Below are 23,163 nucleotides of genomic sequence, written 5' to 3' on the forward strand. Positions count from 1 at the left end.
ACAGTTACTGTCTCAAACAGTGGTAGAGGCTGCCAACCCAGCATTGCGACAGTTCCTTTCTCAAGGCCATAAACTGTTTCATCAAATCCGTTCTTACTTGACTCATCCACTGGCAAAGATCTAAGTCTGTAATTTATCATTTGCATGATTTACTCTGCGACCTTCTAAAGTTGTTACTGCCCCCTTGAGCACTGAATACCACTTTCTTAAAATGCAAGCCAGAAAAGCAGCTGCAAAATTTTATCGTCAAAGAATTTTAACTCCAGAGATCCAAATAAGATATAAAGTCAAATAAAGCCTGTGTCTCTCTCTCATAACCAATTTTAAAGGCAGAGAACAGTCCTGACCCACTAACAGACATATTCTCACAACAGCCTGAGATCGAGTATGGCTAGGAATGTTTGGTTATGTCCACACGCTGGGCTAATGGGGAGACAATATGTGCATAACTTACTCTATGATTCAATGACAAGTTTTCACAAATGACAAATCATGTATTTGTGACCCTCCATACTACCATCTGGTGATTATTTTCTGAGAAAAGTTCTTGGGGCACAGAGACAGTAATTAAATTAGCTTTCAACTATATTTATCACTGTGCCACTCATAAATTGGGCCTTACCAGAGCTTTCTATGCAGAGTGCAATAATAATTATGATCAAGATTTCGTCCCTTACGTTGAGCACCAGCTCGTGTGGGTCTTTGCTCAAGTTTCTGGGAAATGAGCCACACCCAGCATTCTTAGCATCCCCTCCGTGTTTCTGGAAGAGGTAATTTCTAAGTAGCTAGAAGGCTTGATAAATGGATTTAAACTATCTCATAATTGTGCTCATGTATAGGGTATGAAAAAATGTTCTCAACAGTTTTGGCTCTGCCAATGTACTTATTGTGCCACAAGTTCTTACAAGAAATGCAGATCAATACACTGTGACACCATATTCCTGTCATTTACACTAGAACTCCATCAACAGCTTCAAATGAAGCCATGGACACGACTCTGCTCAAATCAGAGTGAGCCTACCATTGTTGTTTTATATTTTGGTATGTCACCTTCGGTTGAGGTTACTGGATTATCATTTTCCCTCCATAAATAGTTAGTTTTAATGTGATGGGCTCACAAGCTTATTATTAGCTCCATCTCCATCTGATTTGATTCGCATAACGACCAACTTACCTGAAAACAACAATGACAACATTATGGCCTAGCTATTGATCAACAGGACACGTAATTTTTATGTATAATTCTCTATGTTCATAAACCCATTCTCTACAAAAAAGCCATACCTGTAGAACCTTTTGCACAAAAATATACATAAGATGCCTTTCTTTCCTTTTCACGAGAATTAGATTGAACAGATTTCTACTAACGTAGAAGTAAGATCTATAAACCCTTTGTCCCTCCATTAATCCCAGCCCTCCATCCCCAAACAAATAAATAAAAGGCAAGAACTTTAAGAGAAATAGCTCACTCACTTTAGGAATTCTATGTCAAAGCGATGTTTTTCAAGTGGAATAATTAGCCCTCTTCAGATTCCAGCCTTTTTCCAGGCATATGTCACAATATACTTTTTTTCTTCATATTTCCCATCTGTATTAAACTAACCTAAAGCTTTAGACTCTACTCTCCCTCCCCACGGGATCCCCCCCACCCTGAAAGCTCATAACTAGAGCAGATTAAACAACATGGAATCAACATGCACTGTATTATCAGTAAAACTCAAGCATCTGAACTTCCCTCATATATACATGAATCATTCAGTCAAAATTAGTTATTGGTCTGAAACTTTTTATGATCAAATGTGAATGAATTCATCATTTTTAAAGTTGTGGTTTATATGTGCTCTTCAGGTAGAATGGAAGAGATGTAATTGAATGAGAAAAGTACAGGTTATTAATTCGTTTCATTAATGAAGAATTAATGGAATGAGAATTCACAGAAGGGTTCTGCTAAATTTTACCTTTGAAATACCTATAATATTTGGCACAGAAAAAAACGTAAAACTTCTAGAACAGATACATCAATACAAATCTATTCTTAGTTTTGGAAAAGCCCAAATGAAACTCATTAAATCATTCTACAAATAACTAACAGATATTAAAAAAGTGGTGAACATTAAATGGGTTATTATTTGCAAGTTATTCAGAATAGTGGTTTGCACATAGCAGACTATGTAATATCTATTATGATTATTACAACTCATGCACAGTCAAGAAAGCAATTAAACCCACTCCACACCCTCATGAACTCATAGTCTAAAAGACCCTGAAAGCTTGGCAGTATAAGGAAGGGGCTATGTTATTAATAACAACAGTATGTCACCCAGTACGGTCATTATGCAATGACAAAATAAATTCATCCACTGTTGATACGCACTGTAAATGGGCATAAACAGTATTGAGATAAATTTTAAGTGCTGATAAACATTCATACCTTTTAATCCAGTAATCCTACTGTCAAAGATCTACCTTAAAGCAATTATTATATATAATACGGGGTGGGGAGGGTAGATCTACACCCCTTTAGGAATTCAAAACTGTGGCTTCTATAACGTAAAAAAAAAGGATAAAAAAAGAAAAAGTCTGGCAATGGTGACACTGATGAAGACATAAGACACACAACTAAAGAGATAAATGAAAAATGCATAATAGTAGTTAAAAGATGAAAATTCTCTGTTTTAACCACAAAATATACAAATGGGGGCAAAAAAAAAAAGACCAGATAGAAACACAAAACTTACACTAAGGTCAAATTACAGGTGATTTTCCCTGACCCAAAACCTTCTGAAAAATTATCATATTTTAAGCTTTTTTTAAATTACATGCAACAGAAAAATATTTTAAGTGGAGACAGCCTCCCGTGTCTCTAAATACACCAAATATTTCAAAACACGATCAATTTGCCCCAGAAAATATGCTAATACTTATTGTAGTCAAAATGGACAGTAGTGATACTAATAAAAGGAAAAATAGTTGACATAACGATCAGAATTACAAAGTAATTGGGTACAAATACAAAGCCTTAATCATCCATTGCATTTCAGCACATTTTGACAATAGTATTTGAAGCTGTGCATGCAGTTATGTTTGGAAGGTTTGTTCTGATTTCAAACATTTTCATCTGGGCAGAAGCTGCATTCAAGAGGCATACTCCCAGGGTGTGTGCTTTTCTGTCCATGGGAGGTTGTGGTGAGGCAAAAGCCCAGATGGAAGATGTTTTTAAGAAAGAATAATTTCCCTAGCTTTGCCCCAATGCTGAAGAAACCTCTAAACCAGTGTCTCAACCTTGGCCCTATTGACATTTCTTTGCTGTGGGGCTGTCCTGTGTATTGTAGGATGTTTACCCACATCCCTGGTCTTTACCCACCGAATGCCAGCTGCGCCTACACCCCTAGTTGTGACATCTAAAAATATCTGCAGATATTTTCAAAGGTCCCTTGCGCTGCAAAATCTCACCCCGTTGAGAACCACTGCTCTCGACAATGTTTATTTATTCATTTTGTAAATCACACAATGCTTGCCAAGAGCTAATGGAGTTGAGCTCGTCTCATGACTATAACTTGTACTTTCTGAAATGTTTGCCTACTGTTACTTTTATTAAAGGGCTCCAATGTGACACTAGGGAACAGGAAAGGCTTGCTGGTTCAAATAAGAAAGCCACTCTAAGAATGGACTTCTATCCCCAAACTCAAATACAGCTGAAGCTTACCTTCATTTGTAACTGAAATTTCATTTCATTTTATTTCACTTTTTGAAGCAATGAAAAGATATCCAAGTAGTTACTACAGTAAAGGTGCTAAGAGGATGTTACAAATATTCCTGAGGTCCCAGCAATTCTTTTTCCAGCTTTAGAGATTTCTGATGCAATTTCACTTAATTATTGCATGTCTGGAATGATATTCCTTAGTAGTTTTTTTAAAGCCCAATTAGTTTAACCTTGAGTTACCAGTTATGCCTGAGTAAGTATTTGATGTGAATGTCAAATCAATTCAACTCAAATATTTCTTGAGCATCTGGCTTGTAGAAAATTGTGTCAAGTGTTTTTTAATGTGTAAAGTCGCAAAAGCCTCATAATAAATATAAACTCCTGGTATGTAGGAAAAGCTGTTAACCCTCAGAATACCACTAGGATCCACTGGACACAGTTTTACCTTTTGAGCAGTTCTATTTACTGGTAAGGGTCAATATTTCTGACATACTTTCTTAGAGAAATTTTATTTTATAGAATAAAAAAAGCTCATTCTATTTTATAATTACCATTATCAGTCCACAAGAACTTTTCATATACCTAAGATTTTTATCCCTTCAAGAAGTATCTCATCATTACTCATTAGCTACTTCCAACTGTGTTAAGGAACATCAAATAATATGAAAATGAAAGAATGAAGGAAGATGAAACAGGGAAATTATTGCAGTTTTAATATTGTATTTCCCAAATATTGAAACATCTTTCAAGCTGATATAAAAGTCTAGAGACTTTAATTGAATACAATTGAAAATCAAAAATTTTCATTTTCCACATTGGCAAATGGGAGAAAACTGACAGGAAATATTTCACAATTACCAGACAAATCAGAAGATGAATGAAAATGGTCACATAAGTAAAACCTCAGACCATCAATCTTCAGATGATGATATCCTAGATAAATTTTCTCCAGCTCACGAACTAAAAGTGAGCAATGTATTTCTAAGAACGAAAAGGAAATACAATACTCTATGTCTACTTAGTCATCCAACAGGAAGCACGACATCATTCAATATTTTGCAACAAAAACAAGAACTATTGCTGCAATTGCTAAAAAAGACGTGTGACAGTATTCTTTCCTCTTTTACGATGCTTATGCAACAAATTTTATGATGTTTGTGCAAAAAGAGTTTTTGGATATAGGTTCAGGTCACACAGGTGTTGATAGCAGCTTTATTCATAATTGCTAAAACTTAGAAGTAATCAAGACGCTCTTCAGTAGGCGAACGGATAAAGAAACTGTGGTACATTCAGACAATGGAAAACTATTCAGCCCTATAAAGAAATTATTTATCAAGCCATGAAAAGACATGGGGAACTTTAAATGCATATTACTAAGTAAAAGAAGCCAATCTGAAAAGGTTAAATATCATATGATTCTAACTATATGACAATCTGGAAAAGGTAAAATTATGGAGATAATAAAAAGATCAGCAGTTGCCAGGGGTTGGGAGCATGGGAGTGATGAAGAGGTGGAGCACAGAGGATTTTTAGAGGAAACACATTGAAAAGATTCTGTGTGACAATATAAAGATGGATACATGTCATTATATATTTGTCTAAACCCATAGAATGTACACCACCAAGAATGTACACCACCAAAAGTGAACTGTAATGTAAACTATGGATTTTGGGTGGTTATGATGTATAAATGTTTCAGTTCATCAATTATAATAAATGTACCACTCTCGTGGGGGTTGCTGATGATGGGGCAAATTAGGCATGTGTTGAATAGGAGGTATATGGGAAACCGCTATACCTTCTGTTCAATTTTGCTATGAACCTAAAACCACTCTAAAACAAAAGTCTTAAATAAATAAATACAAGAAAGGAGGAGGTGGTGATCAAGAGTTCAGATAGAACATACACATAAGAGGGAGAATGGGAAACAAAAAGGATGGATGAAGGTACAGAGAGCTGTTGAAGTAGAGGAGAAAATTCATAATGTATTCAACCAACATGTATCGAGAGCCTACAAAATGCTAGGTACCATGAAATTCACAATGGATGATGAAGAAGGGGTCACCTGTGGAGCATGAAGGACAATGATGCTAGGAACCAAGAAGAATGGGGTTGGCTATGTGGAAGGTGATAGGTCATCAAGTAATGAGAATTAGGTGCATCTAGTAACATTAAGATCCCAGCTGATGTTACAGCATGAATAAGAAATGGAATTAACTGGTAAGGTTACATGACATGATACATCAACCTTAGAAAACTCAGAAGAAATTAAAGGGACAAATTAACTTCTCCTAGATATGGACAAATTAACTGACAAAAATACGTTTGGAAAATGTGAAGGATATCAACAAGTCCAGAACATTCAAATATGTAAAAATGATTATCTGTTGAGCCCATTCTGTTAAAAAAGAACAAAAAAAGAGGATAATAGACTAAAAGCCTGAACTGGGAGGTGATTATGAGGGAAGGGTGAAATTTAGTAGTAACTGATGAGTGTTTTAGGTGTAAGATCAGACGATTATGGTCAGAGAGGAATGTCAAAGCTGGAAACCCTATGGGTGCAGTATTTCTAAGTGATGACAGAATCCAAGGGATGACTGTGTTGCAGAGAGCAGAAATGGAACATAAATGAAGGTGACTAGAAGGAGATGGCTAGCATTTCAAATGCACGTCAACTTGGATGCGGATATAACTGAAGACAGAGATAGGTAGTGTGACCATATGACCTCATTTGTCTGGGTCCTTTAGTTTATGACTGTGGTCCTAGCGTCAAATCAGGTTTGGATAAGAAATTGTCTAGTTGTCCTAGTAGCCGGTAACACAGTAAATTCAAAGGAAAAAAGCAGTGTTGAAGAATTGTATACTAGTGTCCTACAGTTTGGTGATTGTAACAAAGAGGATAAATAGTGGCAATATAACCAGAGAGATAAATATCAAAGAAGGTACAGCTACTGGATGACAGTAACAAGTAAATGAGGGACTCATGGCCAGAACGGGAAGCCCTGTGGATCGATTTCCAAGACTGGTGAGAAGGGGTGTAGAAAAAGAAAGGACCACTGAGAGGATTTCATAAGATATGATGTTAGTAATGCTTTCAATTAAGTCAGTAAGTTGGCAGGGGTGTAGGAGGAAAAGATCAAGACACACTGAAACCTATTCCCAATACAAAAGAGGTTTTACAAGACGTAAAAAATGTGTTAAATGGGAAAGAGAGCCTAGCAAAAGCTTGTTCCTCTCAGGATAAACCAAAAATACCTATTTTTAGTTACAGAAGTGCTTCCTATATAAATGATCATGAATGGTAGGTCACTAACCTTGACACAGGGTTATAAGTACACAGCTGGCTCCCTATAACTTAGAAACCAGCTACAGGGCTCTCTTGGTTTACTCGCCATCATTTGGGTTGTTTACTCAGTACATAGTCAATTCAGTAATGGGAAACGACCAAATCAAGTACCCAACAGATTCTGAACAAAGAAAATGCTCAACCAACTCCAATTTTCCCTTTTTAATGCTGATTGCATTGGTATCAAGAAATCACTCTCAAACTTTCAAATCTATATAGGAGTGATGAAGAATACAAAGAAGCTACAAAAAGCAATAAGAACTAGGGAACTCCAACTTTCAGACAAAGCGGCAATTAAACCCAAACCAGTGGACATTTCTACATCTGGCACATGGAACAGAGGAATGGGGACCAGCCATGGCACAGAACACAACTAATTCCACAGGAAAAAAAGCTTAGAAGTTTCCCCACTGGGACATTCTGCTCTCACTGATATTTCTTGCCCTGGGACAAGGATGGTTCAGACCATTTAACTTTCAAGTTTTACAAACATAGAGAAATATGTGTAAGCATACAGTTGACTTTTTGCTTATTTCTTCTTCTCGTTCTTTATAATTTATGTGTTTGTTTAGCTTTATGCCCTGTTACATTGAGCCCCATTTTTCTAAACTTGGTAAAGAGGGAACACAAAAGAACTTAACCAACAAAAAGAGAGTCCTGTTAAAATTAAGCAATAGCCACTAAAGGGAAGCCTAGCACTATTAACTGATAAGAAATGGCAAGTAGTGCTCCTCAGTGCACACAGATTCTTACATATTTGTATTTTGGTAAAACTAATTTTTTTTAATCTACAAAATATATTATTAAAAATTCTGGGTCTGGGGGCCGGCCCGGTGGTGCAGCGGTTAAGTTCGCATGTTCTGCTTCTTGGCGGCCCAGGGTTCACTGGTTCGGATCCCGGGTGTGGACATGGCACCACTTGGCAAGCCATGCTGTGGTAGGCGTCCCACATATAAAGTGGAGGAGGATGGGTATGGATGTTAGCTCAGGGCCAGTCTTCCTCACAAAAAGAGGAGGATTGGCAGTAGTTAGCTCAGGGCTAATCTTCCTCAAAAAAAACCAGAAAGACCCCCCAAAAAATGACAAAAAAACAACAACAACAAAAACTCTGGGTCTGACTATATAAAAGTCAGAAAACTTTATATTGATAATTATAAGTCTTGCAATTCATATTTAATGTTCCATTCAGAAAGTGTAACACTAGGGAATATATGAAAGACAACTGAAGGAAAAAGAGAAGTGATATGATAATCATCACCTTTTGAGGAACGACATAGCAAGAGATTGATGACGGAACCAGATGGCCTTTCTAACCCAGATTCTGGTTTTATAATTTTATGACTATAATATAGATATTTGCCTTTAATTAAAAATAAGAATCAGATAAGTTATGGGATCAAGATCCTAAAGAAAAGGAGGCTAAAATATATTTTTTAACAATCACAAAACCAAAGACAGTTAAAGAACTTTAGCAAACATTTATGAATGCTTCTGACTTGGTTCACAAAGGAAAACATGATAAAAGGCAAAAAAAATTAAAATGAAAAACACACCCAAAACCAAAGCTTTCTTAAAAATTCACATTTAGCTAATAAGTGACAAAATAATCCCAAAATAATGTTCAAAAAATATTTCTAAATTACAGACCAAATGGAATGCCATGTCATTCACTCAGATTTCAATTCCCTGTAGAACTACCAGTGACCTATTATAATATGAGGGGAATTTTGGTCCCCACTCTTGAGATTAAAATAAAATAGTTAGGGGGCCAGGCCCATGGCATAGTGGTTAAGTTTGGCATGCTCTGCTTCAGTGGCCAGGTTCAGACCCCGGGTGTGGACCTATACCACTTGTCAGCAGCCATAATGTGGCAGCAACCCACATATAAAATAGAGGAAGATTGGGACAGATGTTAGCTCAAGGTGAATCTTCCTTAGCAAAAAAATAATTAATTAAATAAAATAGTTAAAATTAACTCAGTGATAGTTGATCAATTACATTCAAATTAAACAGCATGCCATAACCCATAACAGGACTTCATGGTTAGATTTTTTTCCATAAAAGTAAACTTTGAAGGGAGTGGGCAGGGATCCTTTCATTGAGAAATAGAAAGATACACTTACAGAAGAAATAAAACTACATGGTAGATGTTTCAGCATCTATGAGAGACTGTACACAATGGTCACCTTACCTCCCATCTGCATAGTCTGTATCTGCTCCACCCCACCAGACATCTGAGTCATCTTCCTCTGCATCTGCCGAATCAACATTGTCACTTTCCTCGGCCAGCGGGCAACATACAAACTCCACCCCTCGGAACTTGTCAATTCCACAGGGCAGCAACATGCCGTAGTCATGCAAGTTGGTACTCTTCTCACTGCAAGTCTACAAAAGGAGAAAAGAATGAGAGTGTTAGAGGAGATGTGTTGCTTCACTGTAAGAAAATCCCAAATATAAGAATCAACACACAGACCCAATCTATCAAGAACCAATTTTACAATGGAAAAGATCATTACTTTTTTTTTTAAGATTTTATTTTTCCTTTTTCTCCCCAAAGCCCCCTGGTACACAGTTGTATATTTTTAGTTGTGGATCCTTCTAGTTGTGGCATGTGGGACGCCACCTCAGCATGGCTTGATGAGTGGTGCCATGTCCGCGCCCAGGATCCGAACTGGCGAAACCCTGGGCCTCGGAAGCGGAGCACAGGAACTTAACCACTCAGCCACAGAGCCAGCCCTCTCATTACTTTTTGAGTGGATTTATAAGAGTTTCTTTAGCACAGGCTCCTTTGGTACCTTTATGTTTTAACTTTATTATTTATTTAATAAGGATATGTCATTACTATAGAAATTAATAAAAACAATAGGAATGGAAACTAATTGGGAAGTAAGATGTAGAAGAAGCCTGCACTGTGAACAGATATCAGAGACTCAATGCCTGCTGGCTTCATTAGAGTATCAGGAAGTAGTGATGGCTCCATGTGCATCCCCAACTCACTTCGACCTCCATTACAGATGGAAGCTCCATCTGTAGATGGCAGCTTCTCTCACTTGGACCCATCTTATTCCAGAATTCTAACTCTCTTGGCTCACTTCCAGAATAACAATCTTGGGAAGGGACAAATTTTCCTCTGCTATGAACCAGAACTTCTAGTCATTAGAGATTTCTCCTTCAATATCTTTCTGCTTTCCTGGGATTTGCTAAATTTGCAGAAATCTAGATTAACATAAAGCTCTGAAAGCATCCACTGGTGACAGAGGAAAGATTAATAATTCAACACATATGGGTAAACGATGAAAATATTAGAGTGTATTTTGACCCCATAGGAATCAGAGTCATTTTTGTTTCTCAGTAACGAAGAATTTTTTTTGTTTGAAAACTCAAGAAGTAATGAAAAACGAGATTATCAGATGGGTAGCTGGGCTTTAAATTATTTTGTTTTCTTAAGCTCGATAATCTCTTCAACCTCCAAAATATATTTTTATATGAAGAAAATTTCATTTTACAGTAAATCAGAATATACTATTTTATAAAAGGCAAAAATAATGCTAAATCTTACGTGGTGTTTTCTGTCTAACAGTTTTAAAGCTACAACGGTTAAGCTGAGCTAAATCAGGGTTTCTCAACTTTGACAGCAAGGACAGCTTGGACCAGATAATTTTTGGCTGGGGAGGGGAAGAGGGCCGCCCTGTTCCCTAAAGGATGTTTAGCAGAATCTCCGGCCTCTAGCCACCAAATGCCAGTAGGACTACCGCCTCCAACTGTGACAATCAAAAATGTCTCCAGACATTGGCACATGTTCCTGGGGAGGGATAGGGGGCAAATTGACCCTACTGGAGAACCACTAAGCTAGATAAAGGAGCCTAATTCTAGAAGACTGATCTCACCATAAAAAAGCTATATAAGTTTACTAGAAAAACTTCATAATAGGGCCAGCCCCGTGGCCGAGAGGTTACGTTGGCACCCTCTGCTTCGGTGGCCTGGGGTTTCGCCGGTTTGGATCCTGGCCGCAGACATGGCACCGCTCTTTAGGCCATGCTGAGGCTGCGTCCCACATAGCACAACCAGAAGGACATATAACTAGAATATACAACTATGTACTGGGGGGGAGGTTTGGGGAGAAGGAAAAAATAAAGACTGGCAACAGTTGTTAGCTCAGGTGCCAATCTTTAAGAAAAAAAAAAGGAAAAGAAAAACTTCATAATATATCAAAGGGACAGAGCAGTTTTGAAGGTGGTAATATCAAAAAGTGACATTTTATGCCAATTGTCTTATATCTTTTATCAGCTTTGCCAAAAGCAGGGGTTAGTAAGGGCTAGTAGGATTGGTGCCACAGACTCACCCACAATGAAAAAATGAAGGTGGTAGCATGGCCTGGTGAACACAAAATTGGATGGGTTTTCTTATTGTTGTTTTCACATTGGTGTTGGACAAGCTACTTCCTGTCCTACCTCTGTATTCCCAATAGATTAAAGGAAAAAAGATTAAATTATTAAAATTCCTATGTGATTGGGCTGGCCGTGTGGCTGAGTGGGTAAGTTCATGTGCTCTGCTTTGGCAGCATAGGGTTTCACCAGTTCGGATCTTGAGTGTGGACATGGCACTGCTCATCAGGCCACGCTGAGGTGGAGTCCCATATGCCACAACTAGAAGGACCCACAACTAAAAAATATGCAACTATGTACTGGGGGGATTTGGAGAGAAAAAGCAGGAAAAAAAAAATTAAGATTGACAACAGTTGTTAGCTTAGGTGCCAATCTTTAAAAAAAAAAAAAAAACCTTCATTGTGACAAGAGAAAATAGGTAAATAAAAAATAATTTGAAAAAAAGGTATATTTTAAGGTTTATAGATACTATAAAATTATAGTTTTTAAGTTACAAAACATGGCATAGACACTTAATGACTCTAACTAAATAGGTTCTATATCTTTGACGCCTTAAAAAACACTCATGGATTTTTTTTTAATGATAAATAAAGGAGAATTTATTTATCAGTGCAGTAGTTGTCTCAAAATACCCTCTAAAATGTCATTATGCATGTCCCTAGGAAATCTTTACTTTAAAAGAAGAAAGAGCATATGAGCTGGTACCTCTTTGGCGACGGTGTGCCAGTGAAGGTGGGTTTCACAAACATCCATCCTTTCCTGGTGTAGGAATTTGCACTTGTCGGGAACAAGGAGGGCATCGCTTACAAACTCGCCAACTGCAAGAAAGGAAAAGCCTTCATGTTATTCTGCCTGGATCACAGTGGTCTTAGCAAGGAAAGATAGGCTAAAAAGACTTCAGAGAAGTTATACAGCTTTCTGAATGACAAAGTCATCAATCCAAGTAAAAAACAGATTGACATTCCTAGGTAATCATCTGAGCAGAATCAATATAAACTATTGTCTACCCCTCCGTACCGGACATTTTAATGTTTGTAAACTAATAGAAATTTTAGCATTTTTGTACTTTGTAAACAGAAATCTATATATGCACATATGTGTATTACACATTTATGTTATATATACAAAATACATACACATAGAGAGTTTAATTCAATTAAATTATAAAAAGTGATCCTTAGACTTTTGCTATATTTTTAACAAAAATGTATAGTATCATGCAAATTATTGCTAACATTGCTGGTACTGCAGATACAAAGATATTATGTAAAGTCCTACATAAACTCACATTCTAATGAGAGTGAAAGAGGGATAATTACAAATAATATGTAAGCTGCGAGTTTAATTTTTATTTGTTTGTTCAATACAGTATCCTCAGCTCTTAGCAGAGGTTCTGCACATAGCAGGTAATAAATATCCTGATGAATGAAGAAGTTAAAGCTATCATAGAGATGAAGAAAGTGCTGGGCCAACATTGTGAACAAATCTGCTTGGGTGCACTGGGAAAGACCTCAAAGCAGAAACAACACTAGAGATGAGTCATGAGCAGGAGTACGTCATGTACGAAATGAAAGAAAGTTCCAAGATGTAAGGACAGTATCTATCTTGTTTAACCTTCTACTCCTAATCCCTGGCCCAGTTCTGGAAGACAGGAACATACTGGATGGATGGATGGATGGATGGATGGATGGAAGAGTGGAAGGATGGAAGGATGGTGAAAGGCACTTCAAAATGAGGGAAGCTCCTGCGCAAAGAGAGAATAAAGAAAGAGCAAAGCTTATTTGCAGAAGCAGCAGAAATCCACTGTGGCTGAAACACAAGTTAAGTGGAAAAGAGGCTCCAGAAGCAAATGATACCAGAAAATACATTGGACTCCAGTTTTAGAGCCTATGGTCTTGCTAACCACTTTGGGGACAACATAGGTCAAAAGATTTTGTAAACAGGAATGACATGCTCAAGTTTGTTTTTCAGATATACTCTTTAATCAAGAGAAGGATGGACTAGCACAGTGAGATCATGAAAGCTGGGAGACACTGAGGAGGGCACTGCAATCCCTCAGGCAAGACATGCAAGAACAGATTTAACCCAGAGACTCCAAATAAGCAAGAAACACAAGATGTCCACACACCAGCAAAGTCAAGAATTTATTTTTGTCTTTTATAGTGTGCTACATGAAATTTTCTGAAATGCAACATAAAGAACAACATAGGCCCTAAAAAGGGGAAGAAAAAACCTCTTCATTCCCTTTATACAAAAGGTTCTTTAAAACTGTCTTTCTGTAAAGGTATTTAAACTTTAAGCTATTTCTAGCTCAAATATGTAACATGTCTCATGCTATTTAGTATCTACTTACAAATAAATTTAGATAAAATAACATTTAGGTAAAAATCTAAGCAAATCATAGGGGATAAAGAGCCTCTCATCTTGTCCTTCCTTAAATTTTTAAGACAACTGATGATGCCCACGGCATTTTAAGTTATAGAGAATGCAAGAATTATGAGACATGGTGCCCCCAAGGACTGTGGGTGGTGCTTGGTGGGGAAGGAACCCCTGAGCCCCGGGCACCGACTCCTTGGCAGCGGCTGGTGCTCCACGTGCTGGTGCTCCATGTGCATCGCTGTATCTCAGCTCCACAACAGCTGTGTGATGGATCTCTTATACTCGAAACCTCACTTCCCAGGTAAGAAATGTGCCCAAGGCCACCTATCCTCGGGAGATGATAATCCAGCCCCAGAGATAAGGGTGAGGATATAAATTAGCAGGAAAGAAATAACATAATAATGCAAGTGATGTTACATTTTTCTTTTTCTTTTATATAGAATACTATAAAACAAAATGAAACCAAAAAAACCAAACTAAAACCCAGATGAGTTGGAGAATAGAAAATAAAAATAATCTCATCCAAAATCAATACTCTTTCTTCAGGTGGGCTTTTCATGGTTTCTCAGGACAGACGATCAACTGTAGCCAAGAACACGTGATACTTCCAGCATCCTAATTTTCAAGGCCACAAGAGGCCAGAGGTGACCAAGGGGCCTGAGGGTACCTACCTCATTTATTAGCTCTGGTTAGTCAAGCCATATCGCCATATTTACAAATGTCCGAAATATTAAGTGATGTTTTTCTATTTTACAGGTAATTATTGGAAAGATTAAGTGCCTGGCCCAAGGCTTTCAACTCAGTTCATGAGACAATCAGGAGCAGATATCAGATACTCTCAACCCCGGCCTAGAGTTCTCGTGGCATAAACTGAATAATAGCTGCCAGACAACAATGTGTCTTGTTCTACTTGCCCTCAGGCCAAACTGCAGAGGACTAGATTTTAATGCAAAGCTAAAGTCACTGAAAGATATTTACCTAGGTAAAATCCAATGTTCACCAAAAGGATAAGTATTGCATTAATTTATAAAAGGCTATTTGAATTTTTTTTAATTGGCAAAGTGACATTTCATTTCGCATTGTACAGATGCTCTTAGGTTTCTAATGTTGCACATAGCCAAGAAATACACGCCCCCAAATGAGACTGCTTTTTGAAAGGATTCATACTGGTTATTTAATAAGCCCTCAGGACTAATGGCAAAATAGAAAACTCATTGTACTCTAACATTAAAATAAAATTTAGCAATGACTCTGTGGTTTCACAGCTCTGCTTATATTACTTTTAAAATTGATGAAACATACTAGAATGCTATGCATCAGAAATTTCAAGTACTCAAACCACAAAAATCTGTTTAAAAACTTTTAATAAAGAATTAAAGAGGAGAGGTAAAAATATAATGAACCCATAAACCAGTTTTAGCTTAATTCTTCTTAACTCTAAAAGAATTATTTTTAAAAATCTATGATATGACAGGAGACATATGGGAACTTTCTGTACTTTCCACTCAATTTTGCTGTTAATCTAAAATTGCTCTAAAAAAGTTTTTTAATTAAAAAAAATCTGATAGTATGTACCTAGCTTCCACATAGAACCATGAGCACTTCTATTTTAAAAACAAACCTTTTGTTTATTTGGTTTGATCCTTCAGGTAAAAAAATTCTTAACAGAATTCAAGTGAAAGAGACCAAAACAAAGTATCATGAGAAATCATGTTCCTGTTCATGCCAAAGTTTAGGAAATTTGGCACCACTTAATCGTGGTGGATAAATTCATTGATATACACTGTGCATATTTATTGATAACCATACAACCTGGTTTCTTGTTTTAAAAATTCACAGTTTATATCACACACACACACATGCTCCAATTGAAAAGGAATTTTCAAAACCAATGAACAAGATCTGGGTTTGGCTCCTTGGCTAAAAAATCTTGGCAAGGTGAACAATGATGCTGAACTGAATTGGGACTCTGTGGGCCTCAATCCACTGGCTCCTTGGTGGTCTTTGAGAGAACTATCTCGCTCAAATTACCTCATTTTGCAGACAGGAGGAAAAGAACCAGGTCAGGTGGCTTGCCCATAGAGCCAACTGGCGATAGAACCGGCCTGAAAATCTGGGTCTCCAGGATCTCCATCCAAGAGTGGTAACTCAACTCACTGTCATTTAAACTCTGGGCGAAATGCGTTTTTTGGCCAATTCCCTTTGGCTTGTATAAAGATAGATTCACTTTTAGATTATAAAATGCTTTAATGTTATAATCTACAATGCAGTCAATTTGACAATAACGTTAGACTGAAATTAGCTAGTGAGCCACATATAAAACAGTCGGGAATGCATTCCGCTCCATGGAATAGAACACACGATAAAGTGGCTTAAAGACATAATGGGACTCTTTCTTTCACAAAAAAGAAGTCTGGTACTGAAGCTGGGGCTGCTGCAGATATTCGATGAGGCCGCCCGGCATCAGGCTAATACTTCCTGCACTGCCATCCTTAGAATGTTGGCTTTGTTCTCATGTTTTGTGGTCAAAAAATGTCCACAGAAACTTAAGACTCCATGTCAATTCCAGGCAGGAAACAAGAGGAACAGGCCAAGGGATGTAGGTTCTGTTTGTTTTTTACCCTAATGAAGCTCTGTTGTTTCATATGGGAAGAATGCCCTCTCCATTATCTACATCCTATATGCCATTACCGTGTTAGCTGGCCACATTTAGCTGCAAGGGAATCTGCAAAAGTATTTTCAGCTGAGCACACTGTCATCAGGAATGAAAAAATCTGGGATTCTCTTAGAAAGGAAGAAGTGGGAACGAATATTCAACAGGCAGGTAGCAGAGTCTCCCACACTATGAAATTCAAAGGTAGGAATGTGATTTTCAATTTCTTTATGTTGCCTTTCCAAAAGACGGATGACTCCAGGAAGAGGATGGAATTAGGAGCATAAAGTGCTACATCTAAAACAAAGGGACCTGAATCCACGGCACAGAGAGAAATGGGAGAGGAGAGAATGTTACAGCAAAGAGCAAAATTTCTCACAATTGTGACTGCTAAATATTTGAGAGTCAGAGTGGGATTGAATCGATTGATTAAAAGGTTCCAGATCCATACATAGGTACTTCAAGGCACAGAGATCTCAGATTTTAAAAATGATGATTCTACGACCTTGCGAGGACTAAAGTGGTATTGACCAGAATCACGGGAATGAAAGGGCCAAAAATGTCTGAGGTCTATGGATTTCTGCTAATGGCATGTCCTCCCTTTCTTGTTCCTCAAGAGTTAACAAAGACTCAGGAAAGGGGTGTGGGGGGCAGAGGTAAGAATGTTCTAGCAATGGAATTGTAGAATGGCAAAGCCTCAGTTTCCTTCCTTGTGGCATACTCTACTATGAGAGATGAGACACGGACCAGAGCTGGCTCTCGAAGGTAAGATGTTGATAGTTTCAGTAATTCTGGACCCTTTGCCTGGCACTGCCTTAAATGCTTCATGTATATTATCTCATATTGTACTCAGAACCATGCACTGAAGCAGCTACAATGATCTCACTTTACAAGAGAAGAAGATAAGCCTGAGAAGTTATATACAGTCATGCACCCCATAACGACCTTTTGGTCAATGAGGGACTGTATATACAATGGGGATCCCATAAGATTAGCACCACACAGCCCAGGTGTGTAGCAGGCCATCCCATCTAGGTTTGTGTAAGTGCACTTTATGATGTTCTCACAACAACAAAATCACCTAACAGCACAGTTGTCAGAATGTATCCCTGTCATTAAGCAATGTGTGACTATAACCAGCCCAGATCACACATGTAGCGAATTAAATGAGTTAACACTCATAAAGCACTCAACTCAGTGCCCACAATAAAAGTGCTCAATAAATTATTTATTATTATTATTATCCTTTTCCCCAGTATCCATCCATCAACCACTACTTTCTAATATTAATAATAATCATAATTAATAAGAACAGTAATAGCTAGTCTTCATTGTTTACTGATCACCTACTATGCACCTACTGGAGGCAATGGGGCTTTATTTTCATTACATTATCACTATCCAGCTATAGTTCTATAGATAAAATGGTATTATGTTTGAGCATCGCTTATGACATGATGAATAAATAATAAGGGCCAATACGGTGGGCTAGATTGTAGAAATGTGGAATCCGAATGATCAACCCTTTCAATTTCTGCCCTGGGCTGCATCCTGGTAGCAACAGGGGGTTTCCTGAATCTCCTCTGGCAGCCACAGTCCTTCATCCACTAACTCTTCACTGCGTATTTTCCATTTTTCTTAGTGCTGCAAATACAGCAGTGGACAAAAGAGATGGAAGTAAATGAGATTCTAGTGGGAAAAGATAAAGAAAACAAGTAAGAGGCCAGCCCTATGGCCTACTGATTAAGTTCAGCATGCTCCGCTTCGGTGGCCCATGTTTGGTACTGGGACGCAGACCTACACCACTCATTGGCGGCCATGCTGTGGCAGCAACCCACATACAAATCAGAGGATGACTGGCACAGATGTTAGCTCAGGGCAAATCTTCCTCACCAAAAAAACAAGAAAAAAAAAAAAGAATGTCAGATGGTAATAAACATTATGGAGATAAAGCAGAGACAAAAATAGGGACTTTAGGGGCTGACGGGGGAGAACAGGGGGAGAAGGTGGAATTTTAAATAGAGCAGTCAGGGAAAGGCTCACTAAAAATAGACATGTGAGTGAAGACCTGAGGAAGTGAAGGAACAAACCATCCAGATATCAGCAGGAAGGACACTGTAGGCAGAGGAAGGAACAAGCACAAAGGTCTTGAGGCAGGAGCATGCCTAGTGAGTTCACAGAACAGCCAGGAGACCAGTGTTGTCAGAGAGGAATCAGAGAGGGAAGGTCAGTGGGTGAGTGAGTGAGAGCAGACTGGGCGGGGCCTTGAACATGGGCCACACTCTGGCCAGAACTCTGAGTAACATGGGAAGACTCTGGAGTAGTTTTCTAAGTGAATTATTCTTGCCCTAGGGGTCAACAGTGCAAGTGGGAAGAGCAGGTGGGGGCTGTTGCAATAATCCGGGTGGGAGATGACAATGTCTTAGACCGGGATGATAGTGGTAGAGACAGTGAGCAGTAGTAAGATTCCAGATATAGCTGGATGGCAGAATTTAAAGAATTAAACAAGGGGTACAGAGAAAGAGAGGAGCCGAGGCTCTAACTTGTTCCTATTCCAGTAGCTAGAAGATGCTTTAAACTAAAGACAACAGAAAACGATTGGACAGGACTCTCCTAATCTTTCCTCATAGACATGCAGAGAAGTAGAACATTCCAGATTTATGTGCTTATTAACCTGCACTACTATATACGTACATATCAAATGAGAACTGGAGGCAAGTGTTTATTCAGGCAATTTTTTATTTTGCCATTTCAGACTCTTACTTCAGGAACATTTTTTTCTGGAATTTGCTCATTACATACTGATATTTTATAACTTTCACATATGAACAAATATGCTGGGAAATTTTTCTGGGAGGCATTTGTGCTCAAGAGATGGGAACAATACTTACAGAAGTAGCCAAAACACTTCTCAACAAACTGTCCATGTGATAAAATGGTTATGGTTTTTGCTTCAGAAAGTGGGAAGTTACCGGGTTTTTAAAGAGGACATGAGGGTAATTACATGTCACTTTAAGAAGTGACTGTTGCTACCACCAACATTTCACTGTAACTATTACCAGAGAATAGTGACAGATGGCATTCTTAAGATCAGAACTATTTGCCAGATGGCAGAAACCAAATGGATCAGAGGTAAAGGCAAAAAGAAGTGAAAACTAAAAGTTTCCCTTGAATGCTTTCTTTAATTTCTTCAAATGAATGGAGCCCAGCCTCACATCAACATATAAATAGCAGGTTGGGTATAAAACAAACACAATGTTTGACCAAGGCTCTGAATAACACTGGTCTTAAAATAATGAAAATAGTGCAAAGGACATATATAAAAAAGATAGGAACAAAATAAATATTTTTTAGCAATTTTGCAGCTTTGAAAAAGGCCTCACATAGGTACAAGTTAATTCTGATACTGCTATGGAGCGGTATGTACTGAAATTGAACAGTTAAGTATATGGATGGTGGAGGGCAGATGCCAAGTTTCTCACTGTTGGACTAAGAATTTACAGATAAGCAAGGGGAGGTAGAATGATCCATGTGGTAAAAATGGGAGTTGGAGACATCAGGATGAACTTGTATTAAGTTTAACATAGATATAGATGGATAGCTCAAGAAATATTTTCAGATATGTAAAATATAAGGGTAAGTGTACAAAAATATATTGCCTCGCTTGTCAGCTGAGAGGGCCTAAAAGAAGACAACCTGGTAGCAATAAGCCCATCTGGCACTCAGATCTTCATTTTTAATACCATTCTCCGATAAAAGGAACCAGGGCTCCTTGGAGAAATAGATGATTCTAGAACTGGGACAGCAAATATACAAGATGAGTCTGGAGCATCTTGTTGAAAAAAAAAAGAGAGTATGTCAAATAAACACAATAAGCACAGGAATCAACTGAAAGAGCTCCCAATGGCCAAAGCTGGAATAATTTGAGTAATAACATAAAGTAGTATTGGATTATAACTCAAGGTATAAAATAAAGATCCATGAGTCTAAATGACTGAATAAGAAATAAATGGGTGGAAAGAGACAAATCTGTGCAGAAGAACTCCAAATAATCTACATTGATACTCTGCCCTTGAGGAGGTGAGGCATAATTCTCTCCTGAATGGTAGGCTATGCACAGCGACTTCCTTCCAAAGAGTACATCACGAAATGGGGGTCAAAAGAGTCACTTTACATGGGAGAAATCTGACAAAAACACTACCCCAGCCGGGTGATCATGGTCAACATCAACAGTGACATATCATGCTGATAATATGCGCCCTTGATGTGATGAAAAGGGCACTTGACTCTGTGGTCTTCCTTCCAAACACCCATAACCTGAGTCCAAGCATGAGAAAATTCCAACAGAGGGAAGTCCTACGGAATACCTGACCAGTATTCCTCAAAACTGCCAGGGTCATTAAACAAGGAAAGTATGAGAAACTGTCACAGCCAAGAGACGGTTAAGGAGACCTGACAACTAAACGTAATGTGGTTTCCTAGATATGGGATCTTGGAACAGAGAAAGGACATTACGTAAAAACGAAGGAAATCTGAACAAAGTATGGATTCTATTAATAATAATGTATAAATAATTAGTATATAATTAATAAAAGTATCAAACATGATAATAGGATATAATACTTATAATTACTATAACATATAATTAAATATAATTAATATAAACACAAATAATATATAAAAATTACTTTTTTGGAGGCTCCATATAAAATTTCATATAATAAGGGCATAATTATTTGCTTCTGTATCGACAATCTGGCCTTCAAAATAAGTCCATGAAATTACTGCAGCTGAAAAGAAGTAGGGTTAGAAAGATCTTTCTCTCTTTTCTCTTCTGTGGCATGTATAATAACTAGATAGCTTGGTTTTAGATTGTCTTACCAAATCTCTTAACAGTTTGTGTGACGTGCGGCATTTAAATTCTTTTAAAAACTTCAAGAATTTCAGAATAATCCCACATGTCAACAGTAAAGGAGATTCTTTGCGCTTTCCAAGCTTAACCTGGTCTTAGAAAGGTAAACATCACTGATTATAGAATCACTTCCCTTTACAAATGACGAATCTCAGGCTTGGTGGGGTTTCTGCAGAGCTAATAAGAGAACCAGGCTCAGCTCTCTTGTAATGCTCAGCACCCCAGGAAAGTGTTACAATTTTCCACAAATTCTGAATCACTTCCTCACTAACCAAACCAAGATTAGTTGTTATATGTGCTTTTCTGTTGCTTCTTTTTTCTTGTGTGATTACTCACATGCTTGATTTTATCAAAGAGAAATCAAGATGGTTTTATCAAAATGGGCCTTTTTTGTTAGTCATATTTGTAATAATTCCAACATCAGTTAAAAGATGTAATTATGAAAAGAATGGCTTTTAAAGCTTTCCAGATCAGGGGGTTCTCAAACTCTGATCCGCTTTATAAACACCTGGTGTGCTTGACCAGCATGCAGCTCTGTCCTGCCTTTAGTCCCAACACCTGGCCCCCATCGAGGCGCGCTGGATAGGCCTGCAAACAGACCTCCCCGGAGGGATTCTGATTCAGGTGGTTTATGGACCACACTTTGAGAAACGATGTTTGGAGCAGGGTTTCTCAAGCTTTAAGGTGCACCCCAATCCACTGGGGAGCTTGTTAAAATGCAGTTTCTGATTAGACAAGTCTAGGGCGGGACCGAGTCTGCCTTTCTAACAAGTTCCCAGGTGATTCGATTCAGCTGTCAGGTAGCAAGGGTCTACTTAAGATAATCCATTATAACTAATCTTATTAAGCTGTTGGGTTTTTTTTTTTTGGTTACAGGTTATTGCATTAGAAAACAGTTTTTAGAATGGCTTGTCTTTTCCCAATTGTGGTAAAATACACATAACATAAAATATACCATGTTAACCAGTTTTGAGTGTAAAGTTCAGTAGGGTGAGTTCATTCACAATGTTGTGGAACCAATCTCCAGAACTTTTTCACCTTGCAAAACTGAAACTCTATATCCATTAAACAACAACCTCTCCATTTCCCTTTCCCCCAGCCCCTGGCAACCACCATTCTACTTCCTGTCTTTATGAATTTGACTACTCTAGGTACCTCATAAGAGTGGAATCATACAGTTTGTATTTTTGTGACTGCCTTGGTTTGTCCTTTTTAAAAAATATAATCAAATCTTCCTTGCCTTCCTTCCATAAACCTACACCCTGCCCCAGAGATTTGTCACTTTGGCACCATCTTAAGGACTGAGAGCCTTTTCACACATCCTTAAGAGACGTGTTGCACCTGTTTTGTCTTTTGTTTCTTTAATCCTAGAAGTTATAAAACAAGGTAGAAAGAGTTCTAGATTTGATTTCTCCCAGAAGGGGAGAAAACAACACAGTGACTCTGGAGGATGTAGTAATTTCCGTTTACGAAAAAGTGAGGCTGACAATGCCTCCTGGCCAGAGAGGTTCAAAAAGGATGAGGATGAAGAATAAAAATGAAAACCCAACACAACTGGGTTGAATTTTAAGATATCCTCTCTACTACCACTGAGTAATTCTGAATACCACTCTGTACCCAGTTCCGTGAATGATACAACCTTTTGGATACAATCTGAGACGTGGTCCTGCAACAAAGGAGCTTAGAGCAACACCGTCCAACGGAAATATAATGCAGGCCACATATGGAGTTTTCAATTTCTAGTAGCCACATTAAAAAAGTAAAAAGAAATAGGTAAAATTAACT

General features: G+C 37.9%; 1 protein-coding gene across 7 annotated transcripts in view; it reads right to left on the reverse strand.

Moving 5' to 3' along the window:
• The window catches only part of APP (amyloid beta precursor protein), a 254,504-nt gene that overhangs the window by 133,607 nt on the left and 97,734 nt on the right, over positions 1-23,163 (reverse strand). For all 7 annotated transcript variants that reach the window (XM_003364177.5, XM_003364171.5, XM_003364176.5 and 4 more), the window contains exons 4-5: positions 12,140-12,252; positions 9,241-9,434 (exon numbers count right to left, since the gene is read on the reverse strand). In XM_003364177.5, coding sequence (XP_003364225.1) covers positions 9,241-9,434; positions 12,140-12,252 — 307 coding nt within the window. The remainder of the gene's footprint in view (positions 1-9,240; positions 9,435-12,139; positions 12,253-23,163) is intronic.

This window comes from Equus caballus, chromosome 26 (assembly GCF_041296265.1).
Source record: "Equus caballus isolate H_3958 breed thoroughbred chromosome 26, TB-T2T, whole genome shotgun sequence".
NCBI lineage: Eukaryota > Metazoa > Chordata > Mammalia > Perissodactyla > Equidae > Equus > Equus caballus.